General features: G+C 47.5%; 1 protein-coding gene across 3 annotated transcripts; it reads right to left on the minus strand.

The window, feature by feature from the left end:
* Positions 1–51: 51 nt before the first annotated feature.
* On the minus strand, positions 52–21,355 carry FHIP1B (FHF complex subunit HOOK interacting protein 1B). 3 transcript variants are annotated; one of them, XM_082627681.1, is made up of 12 exons: positions 21,248–21,355; positions 13,800–14,128; positions 13,032–13,670; positions 12,509–12,667; positions 12,229–12,315; positions 11,855–12,022; positions 7,816–7,895; positions 7,443–7,606; positions 6,233–7,012; positions 3,579–3,757; positions 3,257–3,419; positions 52–769 (listed from the first exon to the last, which is right to left on the minus strand). In XM_082627681.1, the coding sequence occupies exons 2-12, from the start codon at positions 13,935–13,937 to the stop codon at positions 408–410; spliced, it is 2,919 nt and encodes a 972-aa protein (XP_082483807.1). In that variant the 5' UTR covers positions 13,938–14,128; positions 21,248–21,355; the 3' UTR covers positions 52–407. The 3 variants fall into 3 exon arrangements, with proteins under 3 accessions (XP_082483807.1, XP_082483808.1, XP_082483806.1); XM_082627682.1 differs by having other exon boundaries at positions 6,815–7,012; positions 7,401–7,606; XM_082627680.1 differs by having other exon boundaries at positions 53–769; positions 7,401–7,606.
* Between the last annotated feature and the right edge of the window lie 141 nt (positions 21,356–21,496).

Below are 21,496 nucleotides of genomic sequence, written 5' to 3' on the forward strand. Positions count from 1 at the left end.
CTGCTGCTCCCCCAAACCATCCTGGGCCCATGGTGCTTCTTCCTGTAGGAGTCTGGAGGAGGAAAGTCCCAATGTTTTTCCCCAGGCTTCATGTCCCCTCACCCTCTAAAGGCATAAGTACCTCGAAACCTTGGCATCGTGTCCTCGCCAGAGAGAAAACACCCTGACCACTTCCCCATCCATGTACAACTTTCTTGGGGACCCAGCCCTACAGAAAAAGGGTGGGAAAGAAGAATGAGCACAGAATAGAGATTTCCCTTTTATACATATTGCAACAAGTTCTCCAGAAAACATTCATCGGAAATAAATTAAAAAGTCCTCTTGCCACTGCCTCCAAACATAAAAAGGAGCCTACACCCTGGCCCCAGCACAGGCCACTCAAGGCCCTGATTGTCCATGGAAGAAAGTTAAGGATTGAGGGGCCCAAAGCCTGAGATGGGAGGGCCAGATCCCTCCTCTGAAGTATCCAACAAGAAAGGCGAGGTGACAGCGTGGGCCTGGGAGATGGCAGCCAACTCCTTGAGAAACTCAGGGAAAATGACTGCACAGTAGACAGCATTCTTGACTCGCAGAGCCTCACCTTGGCGGTCAGGGGCCCCACCCCGGGGGGGTAGGACCGGTGTTGATGCCCCAGGGGAGCCCCCACCTAGGCCAAGTCCTGTGCCGTCTCTCCCAGGCTGAAGAACCATCTGTGCCGCCTGCCGAGCCCTGGTTGGACTGTGTGCATGCCGCAGGAGCAACTCCCCCAAGGACGGCCTCCGGCTCTTCACTGGGAACAAACAGGAGTGTCGTGAAGCTGCTGGCGTCAGGCAAAGTTCCCTGGCCTGGGAGAGGAGATTCCCCTCCCCACGCACCCCCACTCCCCCAGGGGCATGGACCTCTCCACTAGAACTCTTAACACCAAAGTGCTGCCTGCCCAGCCTCCTTCCCTCGACCCAGCCTCTCCACCAGCCAACCATCATGCTCAGTCTTTAGGCAGTCAACCCTTCAGACACTTCGTTCCCAGACAAGACCCCTCCCTTCTCCAGGCCCCTTCACCTTGAGGGGTTCTCTTACTGCGCCTCCCTTTCCAATCACTCTTCTACCATCACCAAGTCTGTAACATGCCCTTATTCTTGCTGCCCGGCACCCTCCTGTACTAGAGTCAAACATTTCCTCCTTCCCCTGCCTACCTATCTATAACACCTCACCCACACCCCTGCTCCTTCAATACCCACAGGTGCTACAAATGCAGTCATAGTTCAGTGACTTTATCAGATCTGTCACACACCACTGTCCCTCCAAGATCTGCTCTCCCGTGCCACCACGTGGCCTTCCACCAATCCCTCTCCTACATCCATCAAAGCCACCCTCCCACTGGCTGTGGCCAGACAACTGCATGTCAGCTTAGACTCAAATGAACCATTTAAAATACTGCCTTCTCTTCTCTAATTTCCTTCCTCCTAGATTGCTGGCTCTGGATCTGTTCTTGGCCCTGTCCAGGACCTAGGGCCTAGACTCTAGGGATCTAGTCTCTAGATCATGATACCATTCCCATTCTCGACCTCCCTCTAATAATGGCTACAGAGATATGCTAAACAGATATATTAGATTTGGCGTTCAGAGCCCTTTGCAACCAGGTTCACACACTTCCTCCCACCTCTTCTAGAAACTCTCCCTGCTTTGGCATCCACACCTATGTGCTCCTCCTGGAACCCTCCAGGCTCCTTTCATGCCTCTGCAGCCCCTTCTGCCTTAATTTTGCTTTCCTCAATGTTTTCATCCTTGGCCTAATTTCCCCATCCCTACCTCTCCTCTCATTTGCCCTCCACTAACTTCCCATTTTACTGCCCTATCACATTGCATTTTAATAACTTGTTCTCATGTCTTCTACCTCATACATTAATCTGTGAGTTTAAGGGCTTGGACTCTGTCTTATTTACCTCTATATCCCTGGGCCCTCCACAGTGAACATAGTACCAGGACTGTGGAAGCAAGAAATAATTCCTGGTACTGGACCATGAGGAAATCATGCTAAGGAACTTCAGCTGGGCCTTCACAGCTATCTAATAACCCTTCTGGTACTCTCTTCCCAACCTATACACTTTCCTCCTTAAGCCCCCATCTCACCTCTGCTCTCTTGCTCAGCATATTATTTTGCCTCCTACTTCAATTAGCAAATAAAGGATGACTTCAACTCCCTAAAATTTCCCTCCACACCTCAAAACTCCACTTGTACATAACATTTCCTCCTTTGATCTCTCCTCATTTGCCTCAAAGGGGGAAAAAACTTTCCTGTGCTCTGGATCCCACTTACTTCCACCACCTTTGGGACCTTGCTCCCTCAGTTATGACAATCCTCTAGTCACTACCTAGACTATCAGCTTTTTGAAAGCAAAGATCACATCTTGCACCTCCCTGAGTCCCCTGTATCAAAGACAACACCTAGCGCATACGGCAAGCACTCAGACACTGGTTGATGAAAGACCTAAATTTAGAATATCATGGTCGTATTCAACTCTTCCTTCTTCCTTATACCCCACAACCACTCACCAAACTCTGCCAGTACGTCCTTCCCATTTCCACCTTTTCAAATTCTTCCTTTCTATTTCCACTATTCTAATTCAAGCCTCAAAGGTCACATCTGCATTATAGCAGAAGCCTCCCAATTGCTCTTCTGACTTCATCTGCTCCTAGCTCCAGTGCAACCAGCACATGAACTAACACACTTATCTCTCCATTCCCAGATCTAAGAACCTCCAATGGTTTCTCACTGCCTAAAAGTTTACAACCTCTGCCTAGCCCAACTTCTATGCTGAGGACCTTCTGCTCTGACCAAATCTTTCCAACCTTACTACCAACTGTTCCACCACCTTCCAAATCCCCTGCTCCGACTAAACAGTTCATGCTGTCCCCTGAACAAAAGAATAAAGCCATCCCACTCCTTTGCCTACCCAAGTCCTACCCACCTCTCAAGGCCCATGTCCAATGCCATGTCCTTTACCAAGCTTTAACAGTATCTCAACCTAGAGACTATTCTGTCGCCTTGCCTGTCCCCAGCTTCTAGAGTAGCTTTTGCTGGTACTGCTGGTTTGGCTCTCAGTGGACAGAACTATGTTCTTCCTCTGCCCAGAAACCTGAGGACAAAATCAAGACTCTACTCTCTGTAACTCCCTAGTTCCCGGCACAAGGCTTCAACCTTAATAAGAAACTCAGTTAACCTGAGCTAATTCGTTGCCTAGGGAGGACAGGGAGGTGGTGGCAGGGTAGGCCTCACCGAGGGAATCAGATCGGCGGGGGGCAGATCCTGCCGCAGGGCCCTCAGTCCAGTCCAGCTTGCCACGGGCAATGAGGTACTTCTTGGCCTTGGATAGCAGTGCTGGGAAGTCCTCCTGGGAGGCTGCAAAGCTCTCAATCTTATTCTTCACAGAGCCCAGCACCTATGAAGCACAACTTCATGACATTTCTGGGTGGCTCTAGACTGACATAGTCCTTTCTAGCCCCGCTGGGCCTATTCCCAGCCCCCCCAGGGCCACTCCAGCTGTGGGCCTGGCCCACCATGGATCCTGGACGCACCCATGCATGCATGCATCGCACACCTGCAGCAGGGACTTGACACTGGGCTGGAAGACCATGTTGGTGTTGAGCAGGAAAGAGCGGAGCAGGGGCTGGGGGTGACAGGCCAGCTGGGCCACCAGCCCCGTCAGCAGGAAGTTGACATAGACGGAGTTCTGCAGCATGTTCTCGAGTTTGGCAAAGAGCACAGCCATGAAGGGGCCTGGGGGGGTGGGCACAGGGATACAAGGCCTGAACACAATGCACATCACACGCATTCCTCCCCAAAATGAGACCTCCCCCCACCACTAGATGAAAATTATTTGTGTCAGAAAATGATGTGCATGTTTAAGTATCCTGTGACCACCGATTCTGGAGGAGATAAAATGGCAGACACCACATGGACCCACAAGAGGTCCAGATGCCAGCTTTATACACATTCTAGCTGAAGGGGCAGACCACAGGCTCTGGAATCAGACAGACCTGGTTCAAATTTTACCTTTACCATTTACTAGTTAAGTTACTGGATGAATCAAAACTCTCCAAGCATAGTTTCCTACTTGGTAAAGTAAGGAAATACACCCACCTCATAAGGTTATTAAGAGGATCAAAGAGATACTGATACACAGCATTTAGGCCAAAGTCTAGCAAATTATAAGTATTCAATAATAACCATAAGCTATATAATATTTCTCAGCTTTTAAAAAGCTTCACCCAAGAGGACAAGTGAAGAAAGAACAAGTGAGAAAGTGATTAGACCAAAAGAAGAAATCAGGTTACATACAAGACAGAGGATAACACTAGACCTGAGTCAGAAATAAAGCAAGAAGAAAGCACAGTGAAGGCAAAGACAGTGACTAGATTGGTCAACTTAAAGTTAGGGGAGGAATCTTTGGAGAACCAAAAAAGAAATCAGGCCTGTTCAGGAGTGGGGAACCAAGGTGGTGAAATAGAATCTGTAGGGAAAAAAGAGCTTAGTTCAGGGCCAGAGAAAACTGATTCAGGACAGACTCTTTGGTGGAAAAGAGGATGGCAGAAGGGATTAGAATGATCTTCTGGGAGAACTGGCCTCAACTGAGCCAGATCACCAACACTAGGACTGTAGAACCATCCACAGTCTGTCTGGTCAGGGATTTGTCAGGGAGAGGGAGTGTGCCTAGGAACTGCACTAAGACTTGAGGCAGGAGAACAATGAAGGGCAAGAGACACTGAATCCTGAAAAAGATCCTAGAACATTCTTACTCCACATGCACATGACTAGCTTTAGCTCTAAAACAACTCTAGCTTAGCGGGGTCCTAAGATAACCCATAACTTTGTCCTTCTCATCTCCGGGGACTTTTTTGCAAGAGAAAAAGCTCAGATGAGTTTAGAAGAAGAAAAAGGACAGAACTTCAATTAACGCTTCAAGAAAGTGGTAAAACCTGCACACTACCTTCTAGTGGTGTAGAGAAGGAAAGAGCAGAGCAAAGGCTAAATAAATGAAAAGATATATTTTCTGTAGTCTGCAAGAGAGTTGTCATTACTCCAGAGCAAAAGGCCTGATGCTGTGCAAGGCCCAGTCAGGACATGTACTGATCAATGCATAACAACTTGACTACAAACAACAGGAAGATATGCGGGTACCTTGGTCAACTTGTAACTGCCATGCACCCAAGAGATGATAATCCTAAACTACCACATGCTGAGTTCTCACAATGTACCAGCATCATAGTGAGTGATTTACATGCATCAAAGACATAGATGGAATGCTAACTCAAGGTATGTCTAGTCCAAAGCACTATACAGCTACCCAGAAGTGCCTCCCCACCAATCCCCAGCATGGGGTGTAGAGTAGGGACAAGAGCCAGATGAGGGTTGGGCTGGGTAAAGCTGGCTCTCAAACAAAAACAAAGAGGAGTTAGCCCAGCCACTCAGGCCAGATCTAGCTCCAAGGTCTTTTGGAGAGACCAAAAGAACTTAGCGGGGGGGCTCAGGGCCATGCTTTGTCATTTGCCCTGATAGAGGTATTTCACTGATCTAACTTACCCAGATAGAGGTATTTCACTCCATCTGCTTCAGTTCTTACCACTAACCATAAACCCTTAGAAAGTCTTACTGAGCAGTCAGGGCAACCAATAAGGTGCAAGGATAGGGAACAGGAGAAACTTGAAACTGAGCCCTTCTCGAAAGAGGCTGGGAGAAAGGAGGCCAGGGCTGAAGAAGAGAAGTATACCAGAGAGCTGACCCTGGGCCACAGAAGAGCTGACAGGAGACCCAACACCCAGACAGATATACTGGTGGGAACAACATGGAACGGCATGATTTATAGGTGCCTCCCATACAGGACAGCACGTATGTCTTCCACGTGGTTCAGATGTATTACTTTCATTCACCAGGAAACACCAAACACAGAATATCCTGATCACACATCCCAGAAAATGGCCAGACTGAGGAAGAGGAGGGACATGCATAAAGGACAGACATACAAGACTTAGACATAAGTCAATACTCAAACCAGCACAAGCATGGAAGACTACAGACAGACACTGAGACACAAGTATGACATGATATGTATCTGGAGGGGACCCAAGCAAAATGGATGAGGAGCTAGGCAAGTACACAGGAATGACATGGGCAAGAAGTCTCAGAAACCAGCACAAACATGTCGAGAACATGCAAAGAGTACACAAAGGAGAAGACCTAGGCTAAGTAGCTTACCAGTGAAGGGCTGGCTTGGCAGCTGGTTGAGAGTCCGCAAAGGGCTGCTGAGGAAGGGGCCAGGGGGCTCAGGGGGACAGGTGAAGCTTTCGTAGGCCTCCTCCTCCTCAAGAGGTAGTGAAGGCTCTAGAGGGGGCTCTGAGCCAGTGCCCCCATTGCTCAACGCCACCTCCAGCTCCTGGAGCTCCTGCCCAAAGCTCTCTAGTCCTGCCACGCCCTCGGAGGTGCCCTCTAGTAGTTCCCCAGCTCCCTCCTGTGGCACCCGACGAACCTTCTTGGCCCCCTCAGGCCATGGTCCTGGCACCCCATTGAGCTGGGGAGGGAGCAGGTGGCCAGGGCCCTCCCTTGCACCCAGAGCCAGCGCCCCCCTCCCCAGCTCTTCCACCTCCCCTTCCCCTGCATTGTCCCTGTCCTCCTCAGGCAGTAGGCTGCGTTTCTTAGTCCGGGAGCCAACAGGACTGGGCTCAGGAGGGGGCCGCTCGCCATCATAGGGGGCAGACCAGGTACGGCAGGCTTGGACACAGCGGTCCACACCAAGGCGCGCCTCACGCAGATACTCCAGGTAATTGTCTTCCAGCTCACCGGGCTCCTCCACAGGGCTGGGCCGTCGGCCAGGGCTGGAGGCTGGGGATGCAGCAAGCCCTGGTGAGCGAGGGGCTGGGGCTGGGGACTCGGAGCCACCCAGGCTCTGCTGTCGCAGGAAGAGGGCCAGACGAGATGGCGTGGAGGCCCGGGGTACCGTCACCACAGAAGAGGAGTCAACACTTGGGCTTCCAGGGCCTGCAGAGGAGAAAACACATAAGAGAGATCAAAGAGCCAGAGGTGCAGGAGGAGGGATGAGACACCTTGGGTAACTAAGAGAAAAGGCAATGAAGCAGAAGAAACCTGGGACCGATTCAGACAGCTGACTCTCCACCCCTCAAATTAAGCTCTTCCTCATCTACCACCCCCTCCTCATTACCACCAACACCACAAAAACAATGGAAATAGAAGAGTACAACTGGAGTGAAGAAAAGGAACAGCTTTGCTCAGAAGCTAAATTTCTTTGGTGGAGTTAAGGATCCACCCTACAACACCCCTCATCAACCTCCCCAAAGATGGAATGCCACTCACGGCCACCTCCCTCCTCCCACCTTCTTGCTAGGCTCCCCAAGAACCCAGGCCATACCCGTCGTGTCCTCCCTTCTCCCTGCCTCTCTGCTAGGCCCACCTCGAGCCCACGAGGCATGCTCTGGACGAGGTGGGCTGGAGGCACGGTGCCGGCAACAGCGTGGGATTAAGGAGAGAAATTTGTCTGCTGCTCGTCCATATAGGTCCACATCGCGCACAGCTGGCTTCTGGCTCAGCATCACATGGTTACACGGGACAAGATACCTGGGAAAGACAGCAGAAAAGGGACAGGATAGATCAGGAAGGAAGGACAGGGCTTGGGAGAACATCAGTGGAACTATATGGCTAAGCCAGGCTTCGAGAGGACACACACAAGCAACCCCAATGCAACCCATCACCCCAGCAATGCACAAGGTCCTGAGGGCCCGGAGGGTTCAGGATCAGCCATCCCTCATCCCTGCCCCCACAGGTACCTGAGAACCAGCTGCAGCAGAACATCCTCACAGCTGAGGTTCAGTAGGGTCCTGAAGAGACTCAGAGAGACCATGCAGAGCTGGGGGGAGGGGGGGGCGGGGAGTCACCATAAGAGCTCTCTACCCTCCAAGATGCTTACCAAATGGAAACCTCCCCAACCCCAGGCCCAACCAACCTCTCCTGGAGCAATGATGGCACAGGGCCTGGCACAAAACAATCATTCAAATATTAAATAAATGATCACATGATCTTTGTGGTCAAGACTTCATTATTCACAGATAGGAACGAACCACATGTCAGATTTAATGTATTTCTATAGACCATACACATGTCGGCAAACTCTCTGGCTATATATACCTGGCAGCAGAGATACCAGCAATACTTAAATGGAATGAACACCCATGAAGAGACCCCAGGAAATACTGGGACTAAGTGAATGACTAACAGGAGACAACAGCAACGTGATAACTAAGGGAATGCCTGTCAACAGACTATAGCAGCATAGTAACTGAACGCCTACCAACAAAAAACCAGAGGGAACCTGGAAGAATCCCAGCTGGGAAGTGGGTGGGGCTGTGAACATGGAGTCTGAGTCACCTCTCCAACACCAGTGTCTCTCTCAGAAGGTAGGATAAAGGAAAGTTCAAGGGCAGCTGACAGGAAAAGGAAAAAATAGGTGGGTCCAGAACAAGGGAAACCTTTTGTTTTAGAAAAGTAAAAAGGGTGGTTCACCTCTGGCTAGATGAAGAGAAGAGACACATGTAAGCACTCCCTCACTCCTATGAATCCCCGAAGCACTTTCTCTATACTTCCCTTACGGCAAGTATACCTTGAGCACCCTGAAGACAACTATTGGGTCTTAGTCCAGGGCACTACCTGCACAGTCTAGGTGCTCATCATTAACTAAACGACTGTGGGGGAATTAAAAGCCAATCATGGGACTTCCCTGGTGGCGCAGTGGTTAAGAATCTGCCTGCCTGTGCAGGGGACACGGGTTCAATCCCTGGTCCGGGAAGATCCCACATGCCGTGGAGCAACTAAGCCCATGCACCACAACTACTGAGCCTGCACTCTAGAGCCCGCAAGCCACAACTACTGAGCCCACGTGCCACAACTACTGAAACCTGCGTGCCTCGAGCCCGTGCTCCACAACAAAAGAAGCCACCGCAGTGAGAAGCCCGTGCACCGCAACGAAGGGTAGCCCTCGCTCACCCCTAGAGAAAGCCCATGCACAGCAATGAAGACCCAACACAGCCATAAATAAATACATTTAAGGAAAAAACAAAACAAAACCAAACAAAAGCCAATCATGGTGGGAAAGAGATAAGATAGCAGTTCATGTTTTAGACAGCATGTATGTTTATCCTAAATGACCATTTTAACTAGCAATGAAAACATTCAGACTCACTGAAAGATTGTGTGGTAGGTAGAAAAAATGGCCCCTCAAAGATGTCCAGGTCCTAATCTCCAGAACCTGTAAGTTACCTTACATGGCAGAAGGGACTTTGCAAGTATGATTAAGGTTATTAAAAAATTTAAGATGGGGAGAGTAGCCCAGATTATCCAGATAGGCCCAATCAAACCACACGAGTCTTTAAAAGCCAAGAACCCTTCCTAGCTGGGTCAAAAAGAAGAGAGATTTGAAGCATGAAAGGGCCTCGATCCACCACTGATGGCTTTGAAGATGGAAGAAGGGATCACAAGCCAAGGATTTAGTTGGTCTCTAGAAGATGGGAATGGTCCTCAGCTGACAGCCAGCAAGAAAACAGGAGTCTCAGTCCTATAACTACAATTAAGTAAATTTGACCAATGATCCCAATGAGCAAGGAAACGAATTTTCTCCTAGGGCCTCCAGAAAGGATGCAGCCCCGCTGACGCTTTGATTTTAGTGGGGTGAGGTCCGTGTCAGATACATGACCTACAGAATAGTAAGATAATAAATTTGTGTTGCTTTAAGCCACTATGTTTGTGGTAATTTGTTAAGACAGCAATAGGAAACTAATACAGATACTCAGGCTAGCTAGCCAGCATGATTCACCTTAAGCCACACAAGTCAGACTATAGCAGTTACAAAGTCAGGCCGACAGAATCAAGCTTAAAAGGGCCAAACAGGGGAAAAGAAAGCACCTGCATGTTTAACATGGGCATCCTGAAATCAGAAGAGATTTGGTTCCTCCAAGAACTGAGAGCCAAGAATAAATACCCCCAAACAATGAAAGGCTCCTGAGACCAGGGGACCAAATGCAAGACTAACAGAAATATATGCTGAAGACTAAAGACACTGAGGGAGAATCAAAGAAGTTAGGATAAGGTTAAGACAAAAGCAAGATGGACAGAGCCCAATACAGGAAGAAAAATCAACCCTAGGAAGGAAATCAACATTCCCAAAACATGAACAGGACATTCCATGAGGCCAAACAGATTTAAGACCTTGGTCGAGCTTCAGCATAATGAGAAATAAAACGTTTTCAATACCTTTGTAAAATTAAAGCTTTGACATCTCTTCCCTATCGGTTTATGACAATAATTCTTAACCCAAGGCATGTATCATAATTACATTTTGGAATATTATAAAAGCACACATGCCTTGGGCCTACTCCCAAAGATTATAACTCAAGAAATCTAAGGCAGAGCCTAGAATCTGTTGTTATGGTTATTGTCATTTTCAAATTTTAAAGTGTACACTTGGTTCAGAAACACTGGTCAAATCAGAGTCAGTCTAGAATATCTCACATACACCCTAACGTAGCTTCAGAAACCTCAACTATACAAAACATAGCTATCCAGGAACCTTACTTACCTGGAACCCTACTACCAGGTACCTCAGTTATCTAGAACAGTTTTTTAGAACCTTTAGTGATCTAAGAACTTCTATTTTAAACACAAGGACCCAGAGAACTTCAATTATTTATAATAAAAGAAGGAAACAAAAATGGATGATGGAGCCAAAATAAATGCCATAAAGTCCATGGCTAAACTAATGCTTTACTCCCCCAGAAAGACTTCAGGTCTTTATGACTTAGAAACAATTTACTCCTATTTTATATACATTTCTATTGGTTAAAATCTAAACTTCTTACCATGGTCTACAAGGCCACACATGATCTGAACTCACCCACCTCTCCTTCCCTTCTCCCCTTTGCTCACTATACCTCCAGTCACACTGGTCTTTCATTTCCTCAAATACATTTCATTTCCTCTTCCCCACGTATGTACTTTGCATGCATTGCTCCCTCTGCCTAGACTGTTCTTCCACTTGCTCTTCAACAGGCTAACTCCCTCATGACCTTTAGGTCTCAACTCAATGTCACCTCCTCAGAAAGGTTTTTTTGACCACTCTACTGTTTTCGAAGCACCCTGTCGGGCTTTTTATAACAATGACCTCAATTTTCAATTATTTTGGTTATGTGTTTACTTGTCTACCTCCTCTATAAAGGAAGCTCCATGAACTCAGCAACCACTGCTTACCATTATAGCCTCAGTACCAGAGAACAGTATGACACATAGACATATAGTGAACATTCAATCAAAATGTTCAGGAAGAAGGAACGTAAGTAGGTAGGCGGGCAAATGGGTGCCCCAAGTTATAGCTGTTCAAATACAGCAAATCCAGAGGGAAGAAAAGGTAAACATACTAGTAGCAGCTAGATCACCTATCAAAGCAGACACAAAGCCTGAAGAAGTGATCTTCAAGTCACCCACAGCAAGTCACAAAGCGCTACACAGCTGAAGAGAACCTCAGGCCAACACTACATAACAAGTGTCGCACAATGGCAAAACCTATAGCCAAGACGAGCAGCTGAAGTCATCCAGAAAAGGTAACTGTGTCTTAGATTTGTATATTACAAAAGCAGGAGGCCACATTAAAATTGTACCCAAAACAGTTAAAAGTTTAATACTAGAAAGAAAATGCCACCTAACTTTGAAGTGATTGCTGGAGACAAAGGCCAAAGAAGGGCAGGAACACCCTCCCAGAACAAAGGTCGGAGAGAGAAAATGGCTCACCCAGGTAAGCCAGGACAGAGGTAGGGGCCATACCCGGGAGTTGCTGCCAATACGGGCAACAAGGGTGTCAAGGATGGTGTGGGTGTCATGCCGGTGTAATAGCAGGAATCGCAGGAAGGTACGGAGCAAGGCAGGCTCTGAAATACTCCGTAGGAAAAGTTCCAGATAAGCGGTACTGGCAATCATCTCCTCCACAGAGGTCTGGACAAAGAAAGAGAAAGTTTGGAAATTTAGGGCTTCCCCGCACATATGCTAAGCCATTTTCCCTAAATTCTAAGGAGGTACCAGGAGCAGACAGGGAAAAAGGGAGGAGTACCCAGCCCACTGCCGCCCACACTGGTCCTGGCATTGAGGTTACCACCCCTCAACCTAATCCCTTAATCTGCCTTGCCACTCATGACTCTCACCTTGTGCAGGGCAGGGCCCATGACAGGCACCAGGAACCCATTATGGATATAATCTACCAGCTGCTTTTGCACTAGAGGGTGAGCCACCTGTAAGGGTGCAAGACAGAGGACGGAGGATTTTGAAGGGGACCATTGTCAGGAAGGGAGCAGAATGGTAGAATACAAATAGGCACCCTACCCGCAAGCTGAAAGAAAACCAGAACTCCAGGGAATGCACCCCCTCCCACCCCATCTCCCCAGAATGACCAAAGGCCAGACCTCCTGGAAACCCCAGTCCCACCTGAATGACTGCGTTGCAGAACTCTAGGGAACTCATGAAGAGAGCAAGCGCTGGCACCCCCAGCCAGTCCTCCCGTCGTAGGCAGTGCCAATCGTCTCCTGGAACTTCAATCTTTCGGGGCAGTGAAGAGTACAGGGCACTCAGCCCTGTGGCCAGCACCTGGGGGCCATCCCCAAGGACAGGTTACCAAAGACTCAGATGATATAAAAAAGGGGAACAGGGAACTATTAACCCAGAGTTTGTATGCGAGTAGGGGTAAGAGCTATTACCAGAGCAGATATTTAGTCACCCAAGGTGCCAACACATCACCTGGGAACACTGGCCCATGAAGAGCCTTCACAATTGCCTTATCCACCTAAGCCCACGTCTCATCCCCACCCCAACTCCAGGTGCTGCTTTCAAACCCGGGGGGGCTACTTCCTGAAGGAGAGGGCCCTGGTACAGTCCCTCCACATCTCCTGGACAGGAAGGTGCCCTCCAGTGCCTACACCATACCCTACCCCCCATCCCAGGAGGTGCTGACCGGGCAGAAGTAAGAGTGATCTGCGATGTAGCGGCCCACAGTGGGACTTCCAGCTGACAGAGCCATGAGCAGGAGTAGGGCATCACGGGCCTGCTGGCCCAGAGTGCCCTCTCGATGGACAAAAGGTACAAGGCGAGAAAAAAGGAGAAGACGGGGAGCAGCTCCGGGCTCAGGAGGTGGCTGCAGGAAGAATTCAAGCAATGAAGGCTCCCGGGCCAGACACACGCACAGCTGGCTGAGAAGTAGCACCAGGCCTTCATCCAGTGCTGGGCTACTGGGCACAGGGCGGCCACAGGCATCCAGCAAGATCAGCAGAGCCTCACGAACTGGACTATGCCGCAACAGTGGCTGGCGAGCTTCGCTCACTAGCATCTCAAATAGTTTCAGTTGCTCAGCCCGCCGTTCCTCAACCCCATCCCCAAGCTCATCCCACTGCAGCTGCCACGTCAACACACGGGTTAGCAGATCCTCGCGCAGAGCAAACTCCAGCAGGGGCCCAGGAGCTGTGGGAGCCGAGGGCACCGCACGATCCTCCGCCAGCAGTGTCAGCATCTGATAAGTGTGGTTGCACACAGCACTGAGATCGTCGGCTCCCCCAGGAGCTGCCCTAGGGCCTTGCCGCTCCAGAATTCGCACCACCTGGGGAATCAGGACAGATAAGAGAAAAAATTTAAGATGATCAGGTGACTAGATGGCAAGGTGAGAGAACAAAGAATGTTAGGACTTGGGCAGCCAGTAGACTGGGACCTTTAGCATATAGTCTCCTACCTGGGACCAGTGATTCTTAAAGACCATGAGGCAGGTCTCAGGGTCAGCCATGACAGGAGTCTGCAGACTGGCCCCTTGTGGTACACGATGCCCAGGGCCCCGGGAGGCCAGTCTGCTCAGCCAGTTCATCCTCTCCATGAGGTAGGCCGGGCAGGGCCAGTGGCCAGAGGGCCACACTCTGAGAATTTGCCAGCCGGAGGCTTTCTCTACTTGTGTCTCTTGTCTGCTTCATCCGGTCTGTAGGAGCCAGTAACTGTCCATGGAGCCAGAAGATATACCAGGCTGGAGTAGTGAGCTCAGAGGTCACTGCCCGATCCAGACCTACAAATCTGATTCAAAGAGAAAGGATGGAAGAGGTTAGTAGAAGTTTGCCTCTCTCTACCGCCCAGCAGGAAGAACTCAGAACCACCATTCCACTGAAAATTCCACACACACAGTCAGCACCTTAAATTCAACATGTCTAAAACAGAACTCATTCCAACACTAAACCTGTGTTACTCCCCCAGCCTTCTCCACCTTAATAAATGATACCAATATTCACCTACTTGTTCAGGCCAAAAACCTAGGCGTCATCCTTCTTTCTTCTTGTCCTTACTTCTAATATCCAGTTCATCAGCCTATCATCTATACCCTCCAAACATGTCTCACTATTGCAATAGCTTCCAATCTGGCCTTCATACTTCCAGTCTTGCCCCTCTGAGAATCTATTCCCCACACGGCAACCAGAGTTTTAAAACATAAATTATACTACATCTCTCCTCTGCTGAATATCCTCCAATGACTCCCTATCACACTGGTAATAATCCAAATTCTCTATCTTGGTCTCTAGGGCACTACATAATCTAACCTGTATAACCTCCTGCTATACCCCACCTCACTCATACTTTACTCATACGAGGCTTCTTGAATACTTGCTCTTCCCTCTGTCTGGAGTGTACTTTTCCTGATCTTCACATTGCTTACATCACTCAGTTCTTTCCAAATGCCATCTCCTCAGAGAGGACTTACTTAACAATTCTATCTAAATAGCACATCTTCCCACCTTCACTCTCTAGCTTCCTAATCCTACTTTCTTCTTAGCAGTTTTTTTACTTTCTAAAAATATTTATTTGCTTATTTATTTGTCTATCTTCCCCACTACAATGAAGCTCATTGAGGGCAAGGCTTCTCTGTTGTATCCCCAATACCTAGAGCAGTGCCTAGGGACTCAATAAATATTTGCTGAATGTATGGATGTTTAAGTGAATGAGTGAATGAACAAACAAAGAACAATCAGGAAATCCAGTCTTGATCTGACTCCGGCCCTCTGGGACTGTTGAGGAAGAAATTTTTTTCTAACTATTACAGGTCCCTCCCTAGAAGCCCACCCAGGAGGAAATACACTAACAGACCTTTAGCTGGCTGAATAATCTTAAGAGGTAAAAATTCAGAGCCAACCAAAAGAGCAAAAGGATTTTCATTCTAGCAAAGAACACAAGGATATACTCCCATAAACACACATATACTCACTCCTGTCAGATGCATCCAACACTCACTCCTGGGGACATGACGTGACACCCTCACTAGAGACTGGGGAAAAGTACCAAAACAGCTGTTGGCCTCGGCCATGGCTCACAGTTCCTTCTCATCACATCTACCACCCCCTCAGCAATACTGTCTCTCAACAATATCTCACAAGTATAAAAACTTCAGAGGGAAAAAAAAAAAAAAAAACTTCAGAGGAAAGGTGTGGTTCAGTTGTCCTTCCTCTTTATACTCAATAAGGCTAAAGGAACCCAGAGACCTGGCAACAGGCCCACACTCGGCCTCCAGTTATATTAACCACCACCCCTTCTACCCAGATACACTCCCTCTCACCACTATCAGCTCACACTAAAGGAAGATAGCAACTATGCTTAAGAAAACCTTCTGGAGAACAAAAAGACAGTCTTTTTTTTTTTTTCAAAAGACAGTCCTATAAAGGGTGGGAGCAGTCCTAAACAGCAGGCAGGGCTCACTCATTAAGTCGGTGTACATCATACTGATAAGTACTGGGACACTGTGCTAATAATAGGTAAGCACTGGAAATACAAAAATGGATAAAAACCATTGGGGGAGCATAAACAAAAACTCCAATAGATATTATAAACAGAGGTACTTACAAAAATGTCATGGGGGTGCTAAGGAAAGCAACTAAATCTTCCTGGGAAACTATGAGAGGATTCCAGAAAAGAGGTGATATCTGATTTAAATCTTTAACAACGAGATACTGGCCACAAAGAAAGCAGACGGAAAGGCCTTCTTCATATTAAAAACAGTATGTTCAAAAATATGGCACTGTGAAAGAACATAGCAAATTTGAAGAACAGTTGCAAGTTTGGTGTGGCTTAATCTCAGACTATTTAGAGACGAGAGCTACAATATTAAGTTGAAGGGTAAACATGGGTGAAGGTTATAAATATCACTGAGTATCATGCTAAGGAGTTTGGGTTTTATCTATCAACACCCTGGAATAAAGGAGGTTTTTAAACAAGGAAATGACAAGATCAAATTTGCCTTTAAAAATATGTCAGATAGCAACATAAGGTGGAGCAAAGGGAGATCTAACCTCACACTCATACCCCAGGGGAGCTGAAGAAGGGCCAAGCATCCAGTCTCAGCAAAGGCCTTAACATGTCCACAACTAAACTGCTTCCAGCTTCTAGAACTCAATTCCAAAGACTAACAAACAGCTTCTACCTTGGGATGTACCTGGGGCGCCCACTTCTGCTCCACTCCTTGACTAACATACAGCACTGCTCACAGACCCAAGGGGAACTGGCCTCCAGGACTTTCCCTCCCCATCCCACCCCCATTTCTTTTCAAAGACCCCAAAGAGAAAAGCCACACTGAAATCACTGTCTCAGAACCCAAAAGCTAACACTTAACCTGGACCCTCTTCACACACTTCAGAAATCTAAAAGAAAGCCACAGCTTGGTGTTCCTGTCACCTACCTAAGGCTCCCTCACTCCCTGTTAACCCTGAAAAGTTCAGAACAAGACAGAAGAGAATGGGATCACCACCCTATTACTGTGCCCTTTCCTCCCACAGCAAAGTCTAGAGAAAAGTAGATCCCTCTTCCCAAATTTACCTACAGGCTCAGCCACAGGGAAAAAAGGAGATGATCTTTCAGACCCCCCAGAATGGCCAAGGTCAAGCACTCACCGCAGGGCCCGAAATACAGCCTTATAGGAACACTTAGCAAGGGTGTCCACCAACCTCGGAATAGCAGACACGAGGCAGGAAATGGCTCAGTCTCATTTATGAACCTTTGCCCTGGGAGAGGCAAAGAGGGAGGAAGGTGGGGGCAGGGATACACCTGCAACATCTACAGCAGAGAGAGAGAGACCAAAACAACCTTCTAAGAACAGGTCAGTCAAGTTCTGAGGCTTCTCTCCCCCTACAATGGCTCTTCCTCTTACTGACATAAGAGGCAGCGATGGGTTCTTACCCTAGATTCTGAAAGTAGAAAGATCTGATTAAAACTTCATAGTAATACAAAAGGGAAAAACAAATAAACAAACCCCACCTCATAGGAGCCTACGATCTAGAGCTCAGCTCACACATATCTTCTCTGCCTGTCTATCCCTCAGCCTATATGTATGAGACAAATGGGATATCAGTGTATGGTCCTAACTCACTCCCTCCCCTCTCCCCAGTACCACCTCTGCTTCTTGCAGGGATCTCCCCACCTCACTCCAGCAGAGCCCTCATAACTCACAGCGTGAACTCTACTGCACAGTGACTCCCCTTTACAACAGTAAATCCCCATGTCACACACGGCTTTCTCCACCCCTTTTGCTGAAGGGTGACAAAGAAGTCAAAGAGGAGGTGAAAGTGAACTAGATCCTAATGGATGAGGAAAGTTCACTGGGCAGAGAAGAAAAGGCATTCCTAGTAGAGGAAGCAGCTATTACAAAGATTTCAAGGCTCAAAAAAGTAACATGTTTGTCAGGGAACTGTGAACAATTTATTCAAGCTAGAACACAGAGCAGAGAGAGAGTGGCCCGAGATGAGGCTGGAGAGGTGAGTTGAGGCCAAATGATGCCATATTAAGGAATTTGGATGTTATCCTACAGAACACAAAGAGCCAGAAGTTTTTAGCAGAGGAGCTCCATGATCAAATTAGCATTTTTAGAAAGACCATTCCAGGGACGGATTAGAAAAGAGCAAGTCTGAAGGCAGGAGACTGTCTGGGGAAAAAAATCCAGATGAGAGATGAGAAGGTAGTAAACTAAAGCCTTAACTGTGAAGATGTAGCTGTGGGGATGAAGAAAACAGATAATATAAAGGGAAATGTATTAAGATTTTCGTGACTGACTACATACAGGGGGTGAAGGAGCAGAGAGATGGAAGATGACACTGAAGTCCTTGCCTGGATTGCGATATGACACATGGTACAAAAGCAGACTTTCAAAGCAAAGACAATGAGTTCTGTTTTGGACACGTTAACTGCAATACCTGTGGAGATATACCATAGATCACTGAGTAAATATGACTGGAACATACAGAGAGACTGAGACTAGATACAGACAAGTAATCACCTCATTATGATATACTTTCATATTTCACATTCTCTCTCTCAACTGAAATTATCTTTTTATGTGTCCATCTCTCCCAACCAGATGGAAAATTCCTTGAGACTTCACAGGACCACATCTTATCTATCTTGTTATATCATAAAATGTGAGCATCACAAGGGCAGACTATATGCTGAAGTATTTGCTGAATGAATAAATGAATTACTATATGAATGAATGAATGTTTTCTCCCAGCACTTATAAGAGGGCCTGGCACATAGCAGATGTGGAATAGATGGTTACACACAGCACCCCAAGCATGTTTCTACCTCTACATCATCATCCTCATCTATGTTTCATCTCCTCATATCTACCACTCAGCTATATATATCATAAAGCAAAATCCATTATACTTAACGCACTACTGTTCAACAAAGAGTTCAGTATAGCAAACAGGAAGCTTACAAAACCCAGTGCTTTCTCCAGAACAGCCAAGAATTTGGACAGTCCCTAAGAACCCTCAAACATGTGACTTGTCTCACCTGTCACTATCACAATGTGATCCAGGTATTATGTACACCTGTTCCTATGTTTTTGCCACATTATTAAACAAAAACTTCAAACCCATGTCACCCTCAAAGTCTCTTTAACCTCTTTTGGAAACAGAACAATTACAAATCATAGAAAAGACTTTTTTTGCCAGGATAATGTCCTACATGTCATCACAACCCTTCCTGTACATCACATGCTTTTTACTCCACATCACCTTCACTCTCTTGTTACAAACTTTTTTTTCCCAAGTCACTGTCACTCTCTTGAGACCAAATTTTGGGTCCAGCTTTGCCACTTTATCACTATGTGGTCTCTGGCTCTTCGATTTGATTCTCCATCTATAAAATAAGAATTCCTGCCCTTGCATACTTCACAAGGAATCTATGTAATTCCAGTAAAATCTGACATCGCTATGTAATGCATGAATGCAATTTAGATGTCAGACAGTAATTCTACTGTATAAATGCAGGCTTCCTCAACATAATACAGCAGCCACACTATCATCACCCTAAATTCCTGGATTTCATGAACCAGTAGAAATAGATTTTTTTAAATTTTAAATAGGATTGTTACTTTTATTTTGGCAAATAGATCAGTTTTTTAAAACCCATCATCCGCTGCCACCATTACTTTACCAGTGAGAGAGCACTTTAATACCAAAATAGGAAAGATAATTTAAGAATAAATTTATCTTTATGGAAAACTCATGTTCCATATGTTGCCTTTCTCTCTTTCCACCTTGAATAGATAAAAACTTTATCATGGACTGGCACTGTCCTTGACCCAGTGTTCAAGAATCATTGTTCTAAACTCTTTCATTATACATGTAAGTTCTATAGGGTTCTGACCATCTGGGCAGATTGCCAAGGGTTCCACCAGCATGAAAACCTGTTCAGCCTCCAGAGAGAAGCAATGAAAACATACCACAGGACAGAACAGTTGGTTCTGAGGCTCAGACTCTAGAACAGAATGGGGACTTGGGCTGCCCCTAATTCCCAAAGAATGGTCTGGATAGGGAAGGTCTACCTCTTCCTGAGGTTGTGGGAGGTATCTGCTCTGTGGCAGACTGTCAAGAGAGAGGAAATTTTAGTGGTGTGAAAGGAGCCATTATCTGAGTGCCAACCCAGCTTTCTAGAACATTCAAAATTTCCATGTGCATATGGGTTGGCAGGGAAAAGGGGACCTGTAAAATGCTAATAAAGTGAACCCAATAACATGTCGTGGAGCGAGGAGTGAACTGCAAAGGGACAGGAGAAAACTTTTGGGGGTGGGAGAAATGTTCAGTATCTTGAAAGTGGTGATGGTTTCACAGATGTAAACGTATGTCAGAACTCATCAAACATGTACATTTTAAATATGAGTAGTTTATTGTACATAAATTCGCTTTTTTTATTTTTAATTTAACTGTAAGAAAATGAAAGCAAAGCCATCCTGTTTGGGAGTCGAAATACAGCGTTGTATGTAACGAACCATATGATTTCCATGAAAGTAGAATTAGCAGCTGTAAGTGGTTAGTCCAATACAGATGGCAACGGTCAAAGCCCCACAGCTCAGCACAGGTAAGGAGCAGCAGTGGAGTAAGGTTGCCCAGAAGCAGGTGGAAAGACAACAAACATAGGCGGTCATAGCCAAAAAATCTCCATGAGAGGGACCATCTTCAAGTCTGCAGTCCCAAGGAGGAACTTGAGGGAACGAGGGATTCCAATGATGACTCTGTTGAAGAGTAAGCCTAAAAAATGATTTCCATTATCATTGTTACTACTGCCCACGACGCTTTCATTTTTTGATCCTCCAAAATATGTAGAGCCCATGCAGCAGAAGAGCCAAGAGCACAACACTTCCACCCAAGCTGTCCTACTCAGTCTAAAACTACTGCTCTCACTGGGCAGAACACTCCACTCAGAACCGACCTCTCACCTTTATCCAAGTCTCACAATCCTCATTCCTTCCCCCATGCCCTGCTCTCAACTCCCTCCCGATTCACCACCAGCCCGCATGCTCCCGCCTTCGCCCTGCCCATTCCCCTCCCCGCGCAGGCCTCAGCCCCTCACTCTGGTCCCAGGGTTGTCCCTCACGCCTGCCCACAGGAGCCCCAGCTCCTCAGTAAATCGTGTTCACAAGTCCCTTCCACTTGGCCCCTCAGAAGGCATCCCGGCCCCTCATACAACCCAGCTCTTTACTTGCCCACTCACCCCGAGGCTCTCGCCCTGCTCCCCTACCTTAGACACTCACACCTGGCCGCTCAACACATGCCAGCCCCTCACCCTGTCCCCTCACAACCAGGACAGTCACCAAACCCAGTGCCGTCATTCCCCAGCCCCTCTTCCCCTCTCACACGCCCTCCGGCCCTCACTTACTGTTCAGTCACAGAACTCCGACCCTGAGCAGGCCCGATCGCCACCGCGGTGCTAGGTGAGTTGAGGCCGCCATCGCTCCTCAGGCGCACCAGCCGCGCCCCGCCCCGCGCCACACGCAACCCGCGCCCCCGCGCACCACACGTAACCGCCCAGCGACGCACCGCTGGGCAGCGGCGTGCCAGCTCATTGGCTGGGCCCGGCCAAAGCCAGAGCGTCGATGCTTGTTTCCTGGCAACGGCAGAGCGCAGG

Source organism: Mesoplodon mirus (genome assembly GCF_964341445.2).
Source record: "Mesoplodon mirus genome assembly, chromosome: 7".
Taxonomy (NCBI): Eukaryota; Metazoa; Chordata; class Mammalia; order Artiodactyla; family Ziphiidae; genus Mesoplodon; species Mesoplodon mirus.